The sequence below is a fragment of the Chelonia mydas genome, chromosome 2 (assembly GCF_015237465.2).
Source record: "Chelonia mydas isolate rCheMyd1 chromosome 2, rCheMyd1.pri.v2, whole genome shotgun sequence".
Taxonomy (NCBI): Eukaryota; Metazoa; Chordata; order Testudines; family Cheloniidae; genus Chelonia; species Chelonia mydas.
The window spans coordinates 72,146,560-72,163,668 of NC_057850.1; the positions used below are offsets into that span (position 1 = coordinate 72,146,560).

General features: G+C 38.8%; 1 protein-coding gene across 8 annotated transcripts in view; it reads right to left on the reverse strand.

The window, feature by feature from the left end:
* SPIDR (scaffold protein involved in DNA repair) overlaps positions 1-17,109 on the reverse strand; it is a 340,350-nt gene that overhangs the window by 26,563 nt on the left and 296,678 nt on the right. For 6 of the 8 annotated variants that reach the window (XM_043539648.1, XM_043539647.1, XM_043539643.1 and 3 more), the window contains 4 exons: positions 8,239-8,326; positions 5,145-5,288; positions 4,984-5,043; positions 954-1,164 (listed from right to left, as the gene is read on the reverse strand). In XM_043539648.1, coding sequence (XP_043395583.1) covers positions 954-1,164; positions 4,984-5,043; positions 5,145-5,288; positions 8,239-8,326 — 503 coding nt within the window. The remainder of the gene's footprint in view (positions 1-953; positions 1,165-4,983; positions 5,044-5,144; positions 5,289-8,238; positions 8,327-17,109) is intronic. The other 2 variants (XM_043539646.1, XM_037892654.2) reach the window with 1 other exon arrangement.

Below are 17,109 nucleotides of genomic sequence, written 5' to 3' on the forward strand. Positions count from 1 at the left end.
TTTTGAATGAAATACATGTAATGCTCCTGGTGAGCTCAGTGCCTTCTGAGCAAAAAGATTTTGCTAAGTCAGATTTTTAAAAGAAGAGAGATTCAAATTCAATTCAAATAGGATTGTTATTTATTCACTGGAAGCATGTGGTTTTTGTCTGTTGTTTAATCATATAACTTTGTACTTCTCTTAGAGGTGTTTTTATTTGTTTAAATCTGTCCCGAGGCAAGGCACATGTAGTACTTTACTCTCCAAAGCAGGAATTGCCCAAACTGTTACTCACCTGCACCTAAATGCCACATCTCATTTGCATAATATGGACCAGATTTCAATTCCTAAGGGTAAATAGATTGTTCAATGGATTTGGTAACAGGACATGGAGCCTTTCATAAGTAGGTCAATGGCTCAAACCCAGGCTGGATTGATGGTGACTGAAAGTCACTAATATCTGACGTCTTATGTGAAATCAATTTGGTGTTTTCATTCTATTTTCTGGTGGACAAATATGCACATCCTAAGATTGTCACAAGCATTGGCACTAAACTGGCTTGCTAACTGGGTGCCTTGGAAGAGAGGCCAAAGAATGAATGGGCATAGAAATGGAACTATCTTCCCATAGATGACCATATGGTCATTGAAGAGCTACACTGAAAAGGCAGTGTGGGGCAGCTTGCAATGCCTGGCTGTAGGGAAATAGAGGTGTCAGGTCTCTGGTTGTCATTAACCCTACTCCTTCTAGGGGCAGTAAATTCAGTTAACAATGTAAAAGAATGAAAAAAAAATGATTGAAAACAACAGTTACAATTCCCCCTTCCCCAGATATTGGGTCCCAGCTTACAATGCTTCATCTTGATCTGGGTGTTTTAGAGTCTCAAAAGGTTGAATCTCTATAGTAAAGATTTGAATGCCCATGGGTCACAGTTAATTTATTTTGGCCCCTGTACCATGAACAAACAGCTTACCATTTCCTCGTAAAGCATCCTTGAAGAAGATAACACAGTGGGAAGCATTGGTGAGTGCCTCCATTACTTTCTTATCGAGAACACATGATGAAGCAAAATATACAGGTACAGTCTTTGGAGTTCCACCGTTGCCTTTAGCCCCGCTCTGCAGTGTGAAGTCGGTCACAAATAACCAAAACTCCCTTTGACCCACAAAAACACTACATTTTACCTAGGATTTCAAAAAGAAAGGGCAAAACATTTTCATTTAATTATAATACAATTTGATTCAACTAATAGCAGAACTGAAGACTAAAACAGCTCCGTCTTCTCATAACAAACAAAACTCATGAGACCATGATGTTTAGAGTTTGAACAGGAAGAGAAGTGAGGGTTAGGACAGGATTAGTTAACATGTGTTAACCCTTTCGCTGGCACAGATGCAGATTAACATCTTGTATCTTAATTTAGCTGGTCAACCTGAGTGGGGAGTCTGGGGTTACCTCAACCAGCTAGTGTTATAATACAATTTGCTCCATCCACACTAGAGTTTTAAAATATATTAGTTAAAATGTGTTAGCTAGCAACATTTTAAAAACACACCTTTTATGCCAGTCTGGACAAGGCCTTGTATGAGCTTTGTAGTTAAAAAAAAAAGTCTGACTGACGTTATTCCTACATAAGCAAATATTGTCATCAGACTCTCTCATTTGCACCATTCCCTGAGTAACAGCTGCTATATGTTACAAAATTGGATGTTTTTCTTACTGATGAACAAATAGCATCTTTCAAAAATTTTGAAAAATACATCTAATTATAAACTAAATTATTCATAAAGAGTTCTGAGAGAAACGAGGGAATCAACCCTGATTACATAAGTCTTCTGCCTGTTTAGGACAGGGAGAAATATATTCTGGTATTGCTAAAATAAGCAACATGAAAACAGATGATGTCACAGCTAAAATACCTACACTTTATGTTAGACTTCATATCTGAAAACATGATTACCAGTAGCTCATTAGTGTTTTAACATGTTTCACATTACTTTGATGAACAAACTAGACAGATGGATATTAAATTTATTAAAAGATCTACCAAGATCAGCTGGGCTAAAGTTTGGCAATTTGCGTTTTCTTGTGTCTGTTTGCAAAGCTTTTGTAATTCTCTGTGTGTTCCCAATCCACTTTAAATGCTTCAGTGTTTTATTTTATATCTACAATTCATGCAAAGAGAGCACTCAGGAGCAGCTCTATAATAATGAAGTAGTGTATAATAATGATAGAGAAAAGAGATTTTTAGGTAAATAAACTTAATTTAGATCCAAGTATACAATTCAACATTGTATAACTTTTTTTCTGAAGGATTTATGATTTTTTTAAAACAATACTTCAAAGCTTAGATAATATGGTGATGGGTGCTACCAGAACATTATGTATAGATATAGCCTTTTAATTTTCAAGAATACATTAAAATTTTTATTGAAGCATATAAGTAGAAGATATTCTGCAAATATCTTTATCATCTCAATTATTTATTGGAGTTTAACTCTAACTTCCTCCACCTCACCTCCCGCCCCAAGAGAATGTCTACATTTCTAAAAATAAAGACATATGAACTCGTAAAGTCACATTCATCTATTACAGGTTATGAGACAACGAGAACCTCAGCTCTTATTTCCAACAGCAAATTAAACCTGAAAAATCAGACCTTTTAAAAACTAGCCATTTGTTCATATTAGTAGCTCCCAGAATAAATACACTGATTGGAAATGGTAGTTGGCAGAATTCATAACTCAGATGCAACAATTTAATCTGGATCCTTAGTACATGTTTTTTTATTGTACTTATCCCCAAGTTCCCTCTGTAACAGCTACATGCATCTGATCATCTTCCATATGTGCAGAGTTTTAAAACAGTCTCGAAAGACTGACTTTTACAGCTGTCACATGAGAGTTACCCCAGAGCTTTTAAAAGTTGGTCTTTAGAGGTACACAACAGAAGAGTCAGCCAAAAAGTAAAATAACAACAACAGTAATAATCACAAGTCACTGTAAAATCATCGTCTTTGTATGTGTGACAATTTGTTCTGAACAGAAAGGAAACAACAGACAAACAGCAGCAGGATTGAGTTATAAAAAAGGACAACTCCTCAAGCACAGATGGAATATATTTCCTCATTTTCCTTTTCTACCACAGTACTTATTCTGAATAAATAAATAAATAACAACAGGCATATTTCCATTCCCCTTTCACCCAAATAAGACACTGCAGAATACCAATCAAGTGGCTATTTGGACTGAACACTGCTGCTTTTTAAAATACAGTAATATAAATGAACTACAAAATGTACACAATTCATACAGAGTATTTTCCCAGTTCTGAATAACGAGCCTGAAGAAGACATTAAAACTGACTCAAGGTCCTCACTTCACATTTTATTGCACAATAATCTTGCGTGTGAAGGACAACTCCTCTTGGCAAAGACTGAAGCAATCAACAAGTTGCTGCATGTGACACTTTATTTCTGGAAGGATTAGATGAGTGACACACAAACAGCAGGTAAGTTACATCCCGAGAGCAGCTATCCAAAAGTGAAACATTTTTCATTACCTTTGTAGTAGAGTTTCCAATAATTTATGAGTCCTTACCTTGTTAATTCACAGAAGTCTAGTGCATACAGTTAAATAGTGAATGATCACTTACAACAACAACTGGCTTATCAAACATTTTAACAACATGGAAGTATATATAGGTCTTTCCTAGTAGGCACATGAAAATTCTTCAAAGAAATGTACATCCCAGCATAGTTGATCTCTTTTCTAAGTAAGTCACCAGGAACTTCTAGAATAGGATACTGCTACACAATATTGATTCAGATATAGGCACATCTAAAATCAGTGATCTCCGAATCAGTCAACCAGTTACAAACACAATCTACTTTTCTGTGATTAAAACAATTTTTAGAGGAAAGTTTCTTTTTTTGTTGTTTGTTTGTTTAAAAATAGGGCAGGGAGACAAATCTGTGTATCTAATTCCCCTACTGATGCCCTCAGGATCTCATAATTTCATCTTGCTTTAAAACCCACACAAATGCCCATGCCATTTAACTTGGGGAAATCATCATTGAGCAATAAAAGGCACTAATTTCTCAGGAGTCAATTGTGCTGCTTGCCTAAGTATCAGATTATAACCCATGAGCCCTGGAAGCAAGAGATGATTTTTGACCTGAAACTGAATTCAGCTCTGTGTTATGGTGGTGGGGAGCACTTCCAGCTTCTTAGCTGGTCCTGTTAGAATTAAATCCCTTCAAATTTCCTTATCTTTGTTCATTATTTTTGTTTGACACTATTTTTCTTGTCAACTAATCCTCCATCTACTACATATTCAGTAGTCTGGAGAAAATCAGTAATGCAAAATCCCTTTAACTACTGATACAGAGGGGTGAGCATCACTTTGAAAAAAAAAATCCAGAAGTAGAAAATCCAATGTGGATGGCAGACAGATTTACCTAAGAGCTCCTTCTTTTTACTAGTAGATTAGAGAAGCTAAATTCTGCTCTTGGGTGCACCTGGATGGCTCCCCTTGAAGCGAGGGGGAGCTGCCCAGTAGCACACAAGGACAGAATCACTCTCTTTCTATACCCATCATCTGCCAAAGTCTGCACTCAGATGTACCACTGAATGGGGGCTTCTCAGGTGCATCTGAAGGCAGAATTTAACTGTAAAACAGATTCTCTTTTTGGTTGTCACTGCAGATCCCAACTGGTTTCAATGGGAGCTGCCTGGTCATATATAAGGTGAAAATTTGTCCCATGACAAACAGCACTTGATTCAGAAGAAATTAGTTTTCTAACCTAAACAGAAGCGAGACCAAGTAGAACAGTTCTTCTTGCTGCCCATTCACAGGGATACCCTACCTACTGATAGTTCCACTCAGACAGCTCTTGAAGAGCATCTGAAAAGTAAATGTTTTATCTAAACACAGCAAATATCTGCTTCTTCACACACATTACATTGGTTTTAGTACATTTAATTGCTAAAAAGTAAAATTACCTGCAGCCTTCGATATATAACTTGTGCCCAAAAGCTACAACGTTGATTAAAATCACCAACCTGCCATAAAATTTAAAACAGAAGATTAGTCAAATATGATATTATAAATCTATTACATTAGTAATACAAAATACCTGTTATTGCACTTTTAAAAAAGCTACCTGAAGAATTTCCTTTAGACTATGCACAGTTGGGGGCAGGTACAAATTGGAAATCTGTCCTTCCTCACCTACATTGACATGTCTTGGATCAGGCTGAGCCGTAAGAATGTAACAAAAGCTGGGAGGAGGAAGGTTAGTTTTAATCTGTTGAAAATAAATTAAAAAAATGGGAACCAATTAAAAGTATTTCAATATGAGCAATAATGATAAGTAATAATACTTAGGACTTACATCACACATTTTCAAAGTGCTATGCAAACATTTAACTGATACAACACCCCTGTGAAGTAGGAACCGATGAAAATTTAATGTTTTCATGTCACAAGTGAAATCAGTTTGTAAGAGTCATCCTTTTTCCTAATTTGACATTGATCCATAGCTCAAAAATATCACACAGTTTGGCACAATGGACAACCACTATGACTGCTTTCTGACAGGGCAGTTTTGAGAGTTACGAATTCTATGATTTTCATGTTTTCAAAAAAATGTGTGACTTCTGAGACTTGGGGATTTTTTTGTATGTGGGTGGGTGACAGTAAACAGCTGAAGCAGCTTTACTGAGAATGCTGAAAGCTGCCAAGTTAAATCCTGGGCAGCACAGAGAGAAAATGGAGAACAGCAGCAATTCAGCAACAACATGAACTTTCTCTCTGCTAGGACCAGCCCTTATTTCCCTTAAACTGTTATGTGATGGAATAACCAGACTAGCAATCTCCATTCAAAGAGGCCTCAAACTAGAATAGCTTCTCAGGATGCAGGGTCAGCTCTATAGTTTTATTTTTATTTACCAGTTTGTAAAATTCTACTCTGGGGATGCTGTTTAGGAGTTAATAAAGCATTTTATATAATAAAGGAAAGCTGGATTAATGAAAACAGCTGTTCAGCCATTAAAAATTACTTCCACATAAAAAAAATGTCAAAATAAGATGTTTCCTTTTGAATATATCAAAAAAGATAGTTTGGTGTACGTATGGCACAAGAGAAGTCTATTCCAGAGACCTCTTCATACAGTAACATTTTATTATTCATATTTTTAATTATATCTAAAAGAATGTGCTTTCTAGGCACATTTATATCAATAACAAATGTATCAAAATTAAACAACATACTGCCAAAAATTGGAAGCAATAATAAACTTCATTGTGGCATCTTCAAATATTAGAATCCTAGGTTTGTGAAATACACTTGAAGTATATGACAATGGAAAGCTTCCTCTCTATTGATATATTTATTTATTATTATTTATTAAAGTAAAAGAATTTAAAAGCAAATGAAAGTTATAACAATATTACACAACATTTAAGAGTTCTGCTCCATACATAGATGTTCCCACTGCTGCCTACTTGTTGCAGCACGCACATCAATCAATCTTTTTGAGACTTGTGAAATACCTAGATTGTATGAGGGGTGAATCAAGGACAGACCAGTAGTTTTATTCAGAATTGGTCTTGCTTTTTCAGGTTAAGTCAGAACTTTAATGGTATTATTTTAAAACATCAGGGTTTTAATTTTGTTCTCCAATGTAAACCCCTTAGCAATGTAAAAAGTATGTTGTAGCGAAAAGATTCATGGGATTTTTTCCCTGGAGTAACAAACGATCACCTTTTCAATTTCCTTTGTGTTGGTTACTTTGTTCCCCATGGGTACGTTTCTTTATTTTTAAATCATGCACACCCAATTTATAAATCTGTATAGCACTTAGCACAATGGGGCCCTGCCCTGGATGAGACCTCTAGGTTCTAATGTAATGCACATAATTAAATAACACCAAAACCTTCTCTCCAACATGAGAGTTATACAGGAATACCAGAACAGTATAGGTACCTGATTCTCAATCATTAAAACAACAACACATCTCAAAACTTTCCCATCAGAGTAATACTCCCAAACAACACACAATAGACAAAAGTTTCTTTTCTGAATATAATATCAATTAAGGAAAATTAACAGATAAAATCCCAGATTTGCAGTGCACATTAGCATCACATTTTAGTTTGAAATTCACAGAAATGCTCACACTATTTTTTATTATGCCAAGATTGTTTTAGTGCTCAGTTAAACCTCCAGATGATAATCTTCACGCAGGATGAGTACCACAATCAGAATCACTCCAGCATGCAAAGGAAGTTAGAACAGCCCTTACTTTGACCTGTAGAACGGTCCTGTCCTTGCTGAGTTCTACCGTTATATTTTCTGGTTTGCCTTCACAGCATCTGATCTAATTTGTATTTCCTGTAGAAGGAGAGGACTACCAAACTAGCGACCAACGCTGTATTCCACCATGATGTGTAAAGAGAGTACACATGGAGTACACATCTACAGTGGTGGATGAGCAGCGGCGGATTAGCCACTGGGCCAACAGGGCCTGTGCCCGGGGGCCCTGGAAAAATGTACACCCCCATGTGCTGGAGGGGATAAGGGGGGACTGCAGGCAGAAGGGGTGGGGAGGAGACCCTACAAAACGGTAATCCGCCTCTGTGGATGAGATCAAGGTGTTGGTCTAGGGCAGGGGTGGCCAACCTGAGCCTGAGAAGGTGCCAGAATTTACTAATGTACATTGCCAAAGAGCCACAGTAATACGTCAGTAGCCCCTCATCAGCTCCCCCACCCTCCGCTCCCAACACCTCCTGCCGGCTGGCAGCCTCACCAATCAGCGCCTCCCCCTCCCTTCCCGCACCTCCCTATGAGCTGTTTCGTGGCATGCAGGAGGTTCTGGGGGGGGAGCGAGGGCAGGCTCAGGGGAGGCAAGGGAAGGGGTGGAGTGGGGGCAGGGCCTGTGGCAGAGCCAGGGGTTGAGCAGTGAGCATCCCCCCAGCACACTGGAAAGCTCCAGCCTGGGAGTCGGTGCCTATACAAGGAGCCGCATATTAATTTCTGAAGAGCCGCATGTGGCTCTGGAGCCACAGGTTGGCCACCCCTGGTCTAGGGGATGGGGGTAGGCAGTTAGTCTAGAATGAAGGGAGAAGCACTAGAGCATAGCTGTATGGCTAAAGGGACTGGCAGAATCTGACAACCCAAACAAACATGTGCACACTATACGTACAAGACCTTTAATTTTGGATGAAGAAACACAGTTCAGTAAAATACACCTTACCGCTTCACAGTCTTGACTTTGACCAGGAACTTTTAGAGGCACTAATGGAGGCCACAAACTGTCTATCAGACTGAAAAGTCCCAATGCCCTTAGGAAAAAAAATACAACCTGGTTCAAAATGTTTTCAATTGAACATGTTGCATTAAAAAGACATTTAATTTGAATCTTCATATGATTGTGAAAACAAATCTAAGTCATATTTGTTCATCAGATTGATTTTTGTGGGGCCTAATTTAATCCCCATGATCTCTGCTGCAGAGCAAGAGAGAAAAAGAAAGATAATTAATTGCTAACTATCAAAGTTTCATTTAATTCTTTGCCTATAAAAAGATGCAATATGATTATTGATAAACACTGACACTGTACAAGACACATATCAATCCAGTTCCTTATTCAAGAGTTTTCAATCTAGAATATTTGCAATAAGCAGAGTAAAACTAAATTTGCTGCTGAACTAAAAATGTTTGACTTTCTTGCTTTTCTCTGATGGCCATAGAACCTTATAAGAAAGCCAGGGTAGATGTGATATTCTAATGTACAAAACAAACAGGATTTTGTTTTTATTTTAGTTATTTTTAAAATAACACCAAGCGTTCATTATACATCATAAAGAAGCACAAATGGGCACAGTCCCACTTTATTTTTCCTTTGCATTTCATCCTTTATCCATTTTTTTAAATCTAAGTACTCTATTTTGCATTAGAAACCTACATACAAAATGGACAAACCCCTTGGATAACTGGACTGGGGTGAGACAAGTTTAGGGAAAGAGGAATAATGGTGGATGCAAATAAAAAAGAAATGAAAATAATACTTTGCTCTTCTTTAATGTCTTCCATTCAAGGATCTCAAAGTGGATTATCAACATTCACAAAGCTGATTTTATAGTACTTTGTACACCTTTGATATCCCTCCTACTATTAGCTGTGCTTTTCAGATGGGAAAACCGTGGAACAGCAAAGTTGACTACATGTGTCTAGCAGAGCCAGAAGGAGAATCTAAGGGCTTGTCTACACTCAGGAAAGTTAAGACAAATTGAAAATTTATAGAAGTGTAAGTTAAAGCACATTAGTTACAGTGCATTAAAGCCCTGTCTGGTCACTCTCATTTATAAGTAAGGTGGCCTTGATGTTTGTGGGAGGCAGCGTGGTCTCATGGCTAGTGCAAGGAGCTGCATTTGGGGATTAAGCTACAGGAACCAAGGCAACCTTACTTCTGTATAAGAGACTATACATAGAGGTTTAATGTGTGCATGTGGAGGTCGCAAAGTAAGAGTGGAATAGTTAACACAGGCAATAAACTGTAGAAGCTCAGCTGCACAGATGACCCATGCCCTGCCTCCAACACCCAAGGGATGATTCTGTCTCCTCCCAGAGGCTGTGTTGGTGCCTCACATAGGAGGTGTGAAGTTTGCTCTTATTACTTACATTTCACCAGGGAAGGGTAACTGACTTTTCTGTGTACAATGGGAAGCAGCCTATCTTGCTTGAACTAGAAGCACCTAATCGCTACTCTGAAACCTAATTGCACAGTAATTCACACCACTTGTTTACAAATCAGGGAAACAAAATTACTTAGCAACTGTCTATCTACTAAATATCTTGGCCCCACACTTTCCTTTGATGTTATTAGTCAGACTAGTGGCATGGGGGTTATAATACCAGAGGGATCTGCAAAGGTAGAAATCAAATTGTGCTTCTCTCTCTCCCAGGCTGGAAATTCTGTTTTGGAGCTGTTATTTGTGAATGCGGGGGGAGTATCAGTCACTGCCCCTTCCAAAGGGCCTGCTTCCCCACCCACATGGAATCCGGAAGGCATTGCATTTGCATATCGACACTCCAAACAGTCATGGACTTTGCTTTCTAGGCAGTTGGGGAGAAGGGATTGGAAACCACACAGGGACTATAGCCTCATCTTTGGAAAATGGTTTCCCCGAACAATGAATGAAATTAATCCTGCACAGCAAGCTGGTACAAGGCCTATGCAACCCCCGTGTCCCACCTGAGCCCAAGTTTCAAGGATTGAGGGGTGCACAGCCCATACAAGTAGGAACTGTTCAGGTTTGTTTTTACATCCATTATACTTGAAAATCATTATTTACAACTTTACTCTGAAAAGTTGAACATGCTGCCTTTTTTTCTGTAGATCCGTAAACTCCAACTGTCCTGACTGAACCCTCAGTTCTGGTTGAGGTTTTAATAATCCCTATTGTTAAACAAGTTGAACACACGGTTGACAGAATGAAAAAACAACAACACCACAAACGAAACCACCACCTCCTGCATATGCAAAAGTAACTCATGACCTATTTAATAAATCATCTTAAACCACTGAATGGAACAATTACTAGAAGATAGATGCTGATATGAACAATAACAGAGACAAGTAGCTGCCACCCCCACCCCCACCCCCTTGGAATAAAGAATGTGCTGCCCCGTTCTGAGGCTGCTTTCATTTATACGCCTAACCACCTCCCTCCCCAGTTTCACATTTCAACAGTGTAATCAGGAAACACAACCACCTTCTGTTTCTTACCTTTTGTCTTTTAGCGTATATGTGTGGCGTAATCTTTGATTTTTGATAAAGAAGGTAGATATTATTAACATCTGTTTAACAGATGGGTGAGCTGAGACTTTGACTTTATTGACACTACAGACATTTTTGATAAATTTCTCAACACTGCTAACACCAGCAACATTAGAAGCTCTAATATAGACAGGTGTTTAGCTGCAGACAATCTTTTGGCACCATGTCACCTTACCCTGCCAGGAGAAAGTTTAACTGATGCACTTGAAGCTGTTGACTATGTTTCTAGATTAGATCTATATTAGTTTTTCTGCAGCAAAATGCAATTTATAAATATTTTTACTTAAAAATCATGACACAGCAAATTCAGGAGAAAATGAGACAGGATAAAGAGAAAGGATAAAGACCAAGACAGACAAAAGAAGAAAAGGACAAAGAAGAAAGAAGGGAGAGAATGGGTCTACGAACTAGTAAAATGTAAGAAGCTAGGTAATGTAGTGTAATGGTTGCAGAAGGGGACAGAAAGCAGGAATCCTGGGTTCCATCCCAAGGTCTGCCATAGGCTTGCCATGTGGACTTGAGCAAGTTACTTAAACCTCTTTATTTCTCAATAAACTCCACTATAATGGGCATAATATAGACCTACATCACAGTGGTGTTGAAATTAATACCTTTAGAGTGTTTCAGGATCCCCAGATGAAAGGTGCAATAGATCTACATGTCCTGATCACAGCTAGAATTGGAAGAGAAAGTCATATATGAAGACAATATTCTTCTTTCATTTCCAGCTAGAGAACTGCACATCTTGTGAGAAAACTTGATCTCATGAGATTTCCAGCCCTGTCTACAGACCAAAGACATTAGGATATTTACTCAAATTGAATCTTCAATCTTTTGGCTTACTCATCAATACTAGAGAACACAGTAGCGAATATCTTTTGGCTAAATCACCCGGTCAGTTTTCCAGGGAAAAGACCATCCGTATCGTAGAACACATATATTACGTCAAACATGTTCAGTGGAGTACACTTAATGAAACAGAATATGGTACCTGGATTTGGCAGCATCAGGGATACTGGAGAAGTGCAGCATAGAAAATCTAAAGTTGTGGCTGCTGCAAAGCACAGAGATTACACAATTCCTTGTAGGAAATGGCATCGGTACCTCTACCAGCCCATGGTGCTGACCTGAATTTTATGGATTAGTAGTTATGACTTGCTGCTGATCACATCCAACCAGAAGACTACAGGTACAAGAACTCAGAGAGTTCTGTATCAGGAGAGGACTCTCTGGGTGCCTGGCAAAAACACTTACACTGAGGACAATACCAAATTGATAAAAACTTTATTGAGATTAACAAAAGAATAATAAATGCTATGAAATTTATGACTGCAAAACAGTGAAATAATTCCAGACCCCCTAGTGGTAACATTCCTATTATAAGTACTTTAATTTAACATACTCATGTCCTTCCTTGAGGACTTGGTAATAGGAGGTGAAGGACCAGCCTTACTCCTGGCATGCCCGATAACACGATGGTGCTGGATTCCCCAATAGTTAGGAATGTTGAGTAGTTATACTATACTACACAAGCAGAGCTGATAGCATGATAGAAGATAGAATGATAGGTAGATAAAAAGATAGTCTATAAAATATAAGAGAACAAAGAAAAGAAAGAGCTAAAGACTAAAAGAGTGCTAAAAGAGCTACAAGCTAAAAGACTGCTAAAAGAGCTCAAGACTCTTCATTACAAGGTATTTTATAGGATCCTGACACTATGTAATTCAGGCCCAACCTATTATACCCAAAACTTATTTGCGTACCCTAAGAAATGTATGGGTACCCTTATTCTATATGTTGCTGGATTACGACACTTACTCTCTATAAATTAATAAGGATTATCTCACTCCAAAAACCGCCAGCCTAGGCTCTCTTGGTGACTTCCAGGTTGTGGTATACGCTGCAGTTACCAACCGGTTGCAGATGCCAGATAAACCTGTTCAGTGTTGTATACAGTTCCTCCCTTTGGTTCCCCAAAGTTCAGGGACCATTTCTATCTGTGCCAAAGGTTACCAGCTTTTATGCTGACTTACTCTTAACTGATTATACTTTTAGCTATTTAGCGGATCTTACCGGATATAGGCCGGTAGGCTTCTTGCATTTCAGCAAAACTTATTCTATGTATAATTATTAGGAAACACGTATCATATGCCTCAACACATCCTAAATTCATAGGAATTAATACTGATAAATATAAGAATGAAATGGATTAATTCAGAAAGAGAAACATATTATTTGATACGGCTGTCTGGATTAGGAGGATATGTTAGCTAGCAAAGTAATCCTATGGGCTATAATGGGGCCTGCAGAGCTTCTTCATCTAGTTGCTGAGTAGGCTAATTATTGCTTAACTGAGCCTCTTATAACAAATATAAGTCTTATTTCCAGCAATATAGACATACAGGCCCTGCAACCTCAGCATACACTAGAGAGAACCCAAACTGCTCTTAGAAAGCAATGGTCTTCCACTGTCTTTGAAACTTTCTGAAATTACAGAACAAAAAATCTCTCTTCAATATTGCAATAAAAATTGCAAGAAAATGTTTTATTTCACCTCTTCCCCCCCAACTTTAGTAAAAAAATATTACAGAAAGAGACATTTTTAAGACACAGGTGTTTTGGGTTTTTTTGCTTGCATCAGGCAAATATTACAACACACAAAAATAATATTAAGGGGGGGGGGGGAAGCAATTACTTACCTTCCATGAAAGATTTCCATTTGTTCAACACTAAAAACAAATCCACCCCCCCAACCCCATCCCACACATGGCATAAATCTGAACCGTCAAAAGACAAGGCAAGCCAAATGTAAATCTGTACTTGCCAGTCAGCATTGCTTCCTCAATTTCCCTTGTTATGCATAGTCATTGGAGAATGTATGACATGAAACAATATACACTCTTAGATTTCAGCTCTCCATACACCTATGGGAGCCTGGGGGGAGGAGGGAGTCAAAACCTGGAACTAATAACTCAGTATTTCAGTCAAATTGTACTTTTTTTCCGTTTTTGTTAACTTTAGCTAGTGTGATTACATTCTTTATGGGACATTAGAAATTACACATACTGCATGGAATAATCTGGATAGTGCTAACCAAAAACTAAAATCCATATCACATCACTGAGAGACTGAAATGCTTTCTTATACAATACGAGGCCATTTTGTACTCTCAGATATACATATAGGTGGTTGTGATAGATAATAAATATATCCTCACCAGTTTTATGGGCCACTGACAACCTAATCAATAATCAAAGTTTGTTAAAGGAAATAGAATACACTCAATTATAAACTAAATTAGTTTTGATAATCTATGCAGTTATTAAAAACAGTAAAGAGTAAAAGTATCTTAAAACATTAACTTATTTAAGTTATGCTTTAAACTGAGGCACTCAACTTATAACCACAGCAATTACTAAATGGTTTCAAGGACCTCAAAACCTCAGGGAAGTGGGTGTTCCTTTACATGGCACTCTTTTGGAGGAGGAAAAACCAAAATGAAGGAAATTACAACTTCCTTGTTCTCTGGCCATTGCATGTTTCCTGTTACCATCCAGCAGTTGAAGAACCGTCTTTGATGGCAGTTACCAGTCATCTATGTGGTCCTGCATAACTAACCATGTCTTTTTAGAAAGCCAGTATGTGAAACAGAGTATTAGAAAAAGTAAATCAGAGCGAAGGGTTGGAAGAAAAGGTAAGGGAGAGAGAGACACTGAATTTCAGGAAGGGCTAAGTGATGTACTGACTAATACTAACACTTGTAGCTAATTTGCATAAAGATTAAGATATGTGTGACAAGACCTTATGCAATAGGTGCCGACTACCCAGGGGAAAAAAATAGTGGGTGCTCAGCACCCACCGACAGGCAAGTGGATCAGCTCCTCCCCCTCTCCCTCAGTCCCTCCCACCAACCGGCGGGCCCCACCCATCAGTTCCTTCCCCTCCCTCCCAGTGCCTTCTGCCCATCGCGATCAACTGTTCAGAGGCATGCAGGAGGTGCTGGAGGAGAGGGGGAGGAGCAGGGGAAGGAGGCGAATGGGGTGGGAAGAGGTGGGGTGGGGATGGGGTCTTGGGGAATGGGTGGAGTTAGGGTGACCAGATGTCCCATTTTTGGGGGGACTTTTTCTTATATAGGCGCCTATTACCCCCCACCCCCGTCCCGTTTTTTCACAGCTGCTGTCTGGTCACCATAGGTAGAGTGAGGGTGGGACTTGGGGCAGAGCAGGGGGGTTGAGCACCCCCCGGGAACTCAGGAAGTCAGTCCTCTGCCTCATACAGAACATAAACTGCTCATCATAGATGGTCAGGCATAATCAAATAAATTGTATTTCTATAGTATTTCCCATCAGAGGAGCTCATAATGATTTAAAAATACAGTTCCGCCAAAACTTTTTTAGCCAAAAAATGCAGATTCAGGCTGACTGAAACATTTTCTGAATTTGTGTTGCATTCACCAAATTGTTTCAGTAAAAAAAAAAATTTATTAAAAAATGAAAAGTGTTTATAAGAGCTCGAAAACTAAACCAAACACTTTATTTTAGGTCAAACATTTGTTCGACCCAAAATTATTTTTTCCCTTTTTAGCTCACTGAAAATTTTGATTTTTTGTTTCAGGTCAACCCAAAAAGATTTTTCCCCTCAAAACAGCCAGTGAACAACAAAACCAGTTATCTGCACAGCTCTATTTAGAAACACTGGGTAAAATCCCCTCCGAAGTCAATGGCTAAAATCCCATTAAGTTCAGTGGAGCCAGGATTTCGCCCATCAATGCGGTAAACTTTACAACAACTTCCAAACATAGGTATTGTCATAACAGACCACGGGACCAGCTAGTTCAGCATCCAGCCTTTGACAGAGACAGAAGGACTAGATGTTTCAGAGGAAGATGCAAGAAACCCTGGAGTGAACAATTATGGAACAAACTGCCATAAGAAAAGTTTCTTCCCAAACCCCATCAATAATGTAACTTTGGAGGTCTGCATTATCTATAGAAATGTCTAATCCTTTTTTGAATCATGGTAAGCTTTTAGCATCAATTATACCTTTTAAAGCGAGTTCCCAGGCTAGTTAGGGATCATGTTAAAGTATTTCTTTTTATCACTTTAAAATTTGTCTTTGTTTTGTTGATTATGCTTTTATATTCTGAAAAGAATAACTAGAAGAAATGGTTACTCATCCTGTGTAGTCACTGTGGTATTTTGAGATGTGTCCCCCTATGGGTGCTGCACACTAGGTACGCTTGTGCCCCCTGCACCTTTGATCGGAGAGTTCTCATAGCAATGTGCGTTCGGCCCACATATGTGTATTACTCAGTCTCATGCTCCCTGACATTGTTATATAGCACTACGCAGGCGAACCAGACTCAGTTCCTTCTCTACTGTGAAGCTCTACAGCAAAGAACTCTGAAGCAGAGGAGAAGGAAGGCAGGTAGTGGAGCACCAATTGAGGGACACATCTTGAAGAACCAGTTATTGAACAGAGTGAGTAACCATTCCTTCTTCTTCAAGTAGTGTCCCTACACTAGGTGACTATGGAGCAGTTCCCTCTAAGCAAGAGGGGGCTTCAGAATTGAGTCCAATACCAAGAAAGTATAGTCAAGCTGAATGCAGCATGAGACACACAGTCATGAGCTATGGCATGATGCTCAGCAAACATATGTATAGAGACACAAGTCACAGCGCTACTTATTTCAATGATGGGAACATTTTTGAGAAAGGCTTTAGAGGTAGAAATAGACCTTGTAGAGTGAATTTGTATGTGCAAAGGTGCTTGGATATTGCAAGATTGATAGCAAGAACTAATACAATCGGATATCCATTTGAAAGTCTTTGTTTACAGACTGCAGACCTCTTTGTCTGCAAGCGAGACAAATAATTTGGGAGTCCATCTGAAAGGTCTAGTCTTGTCAAGATAGAAGGCCAGGGCTCTCCTTACATCAAGCATGTACAACAGCGCCTCTTCTTTGCCTAGGTGAGGTTTAGGATAGAAGATCAGAAGGTCAATGGGTGGGTTAAGATGGAACTTGGAAGATATTTCTGGTAAAAACTTGGGATGTGGTTATAATGTCATCTTGTCCTTGAAAAATAATTTGAAAAGGGGGTATGCCATAAGGGCCCCTATTTTCCCAACTCATTGAACCAAAGTGAAGACTATTAGAAATGTTGTTTAATTGATAAATGGAAGAGTGACCAGGTAGCCATGGGTTCAAATGGTGATCTTGAAAGGCATTTAAGAACCAGACTGAGGTCCCAAACTGGAGTAGGACTCCTGATTGGCAGAAAGAGA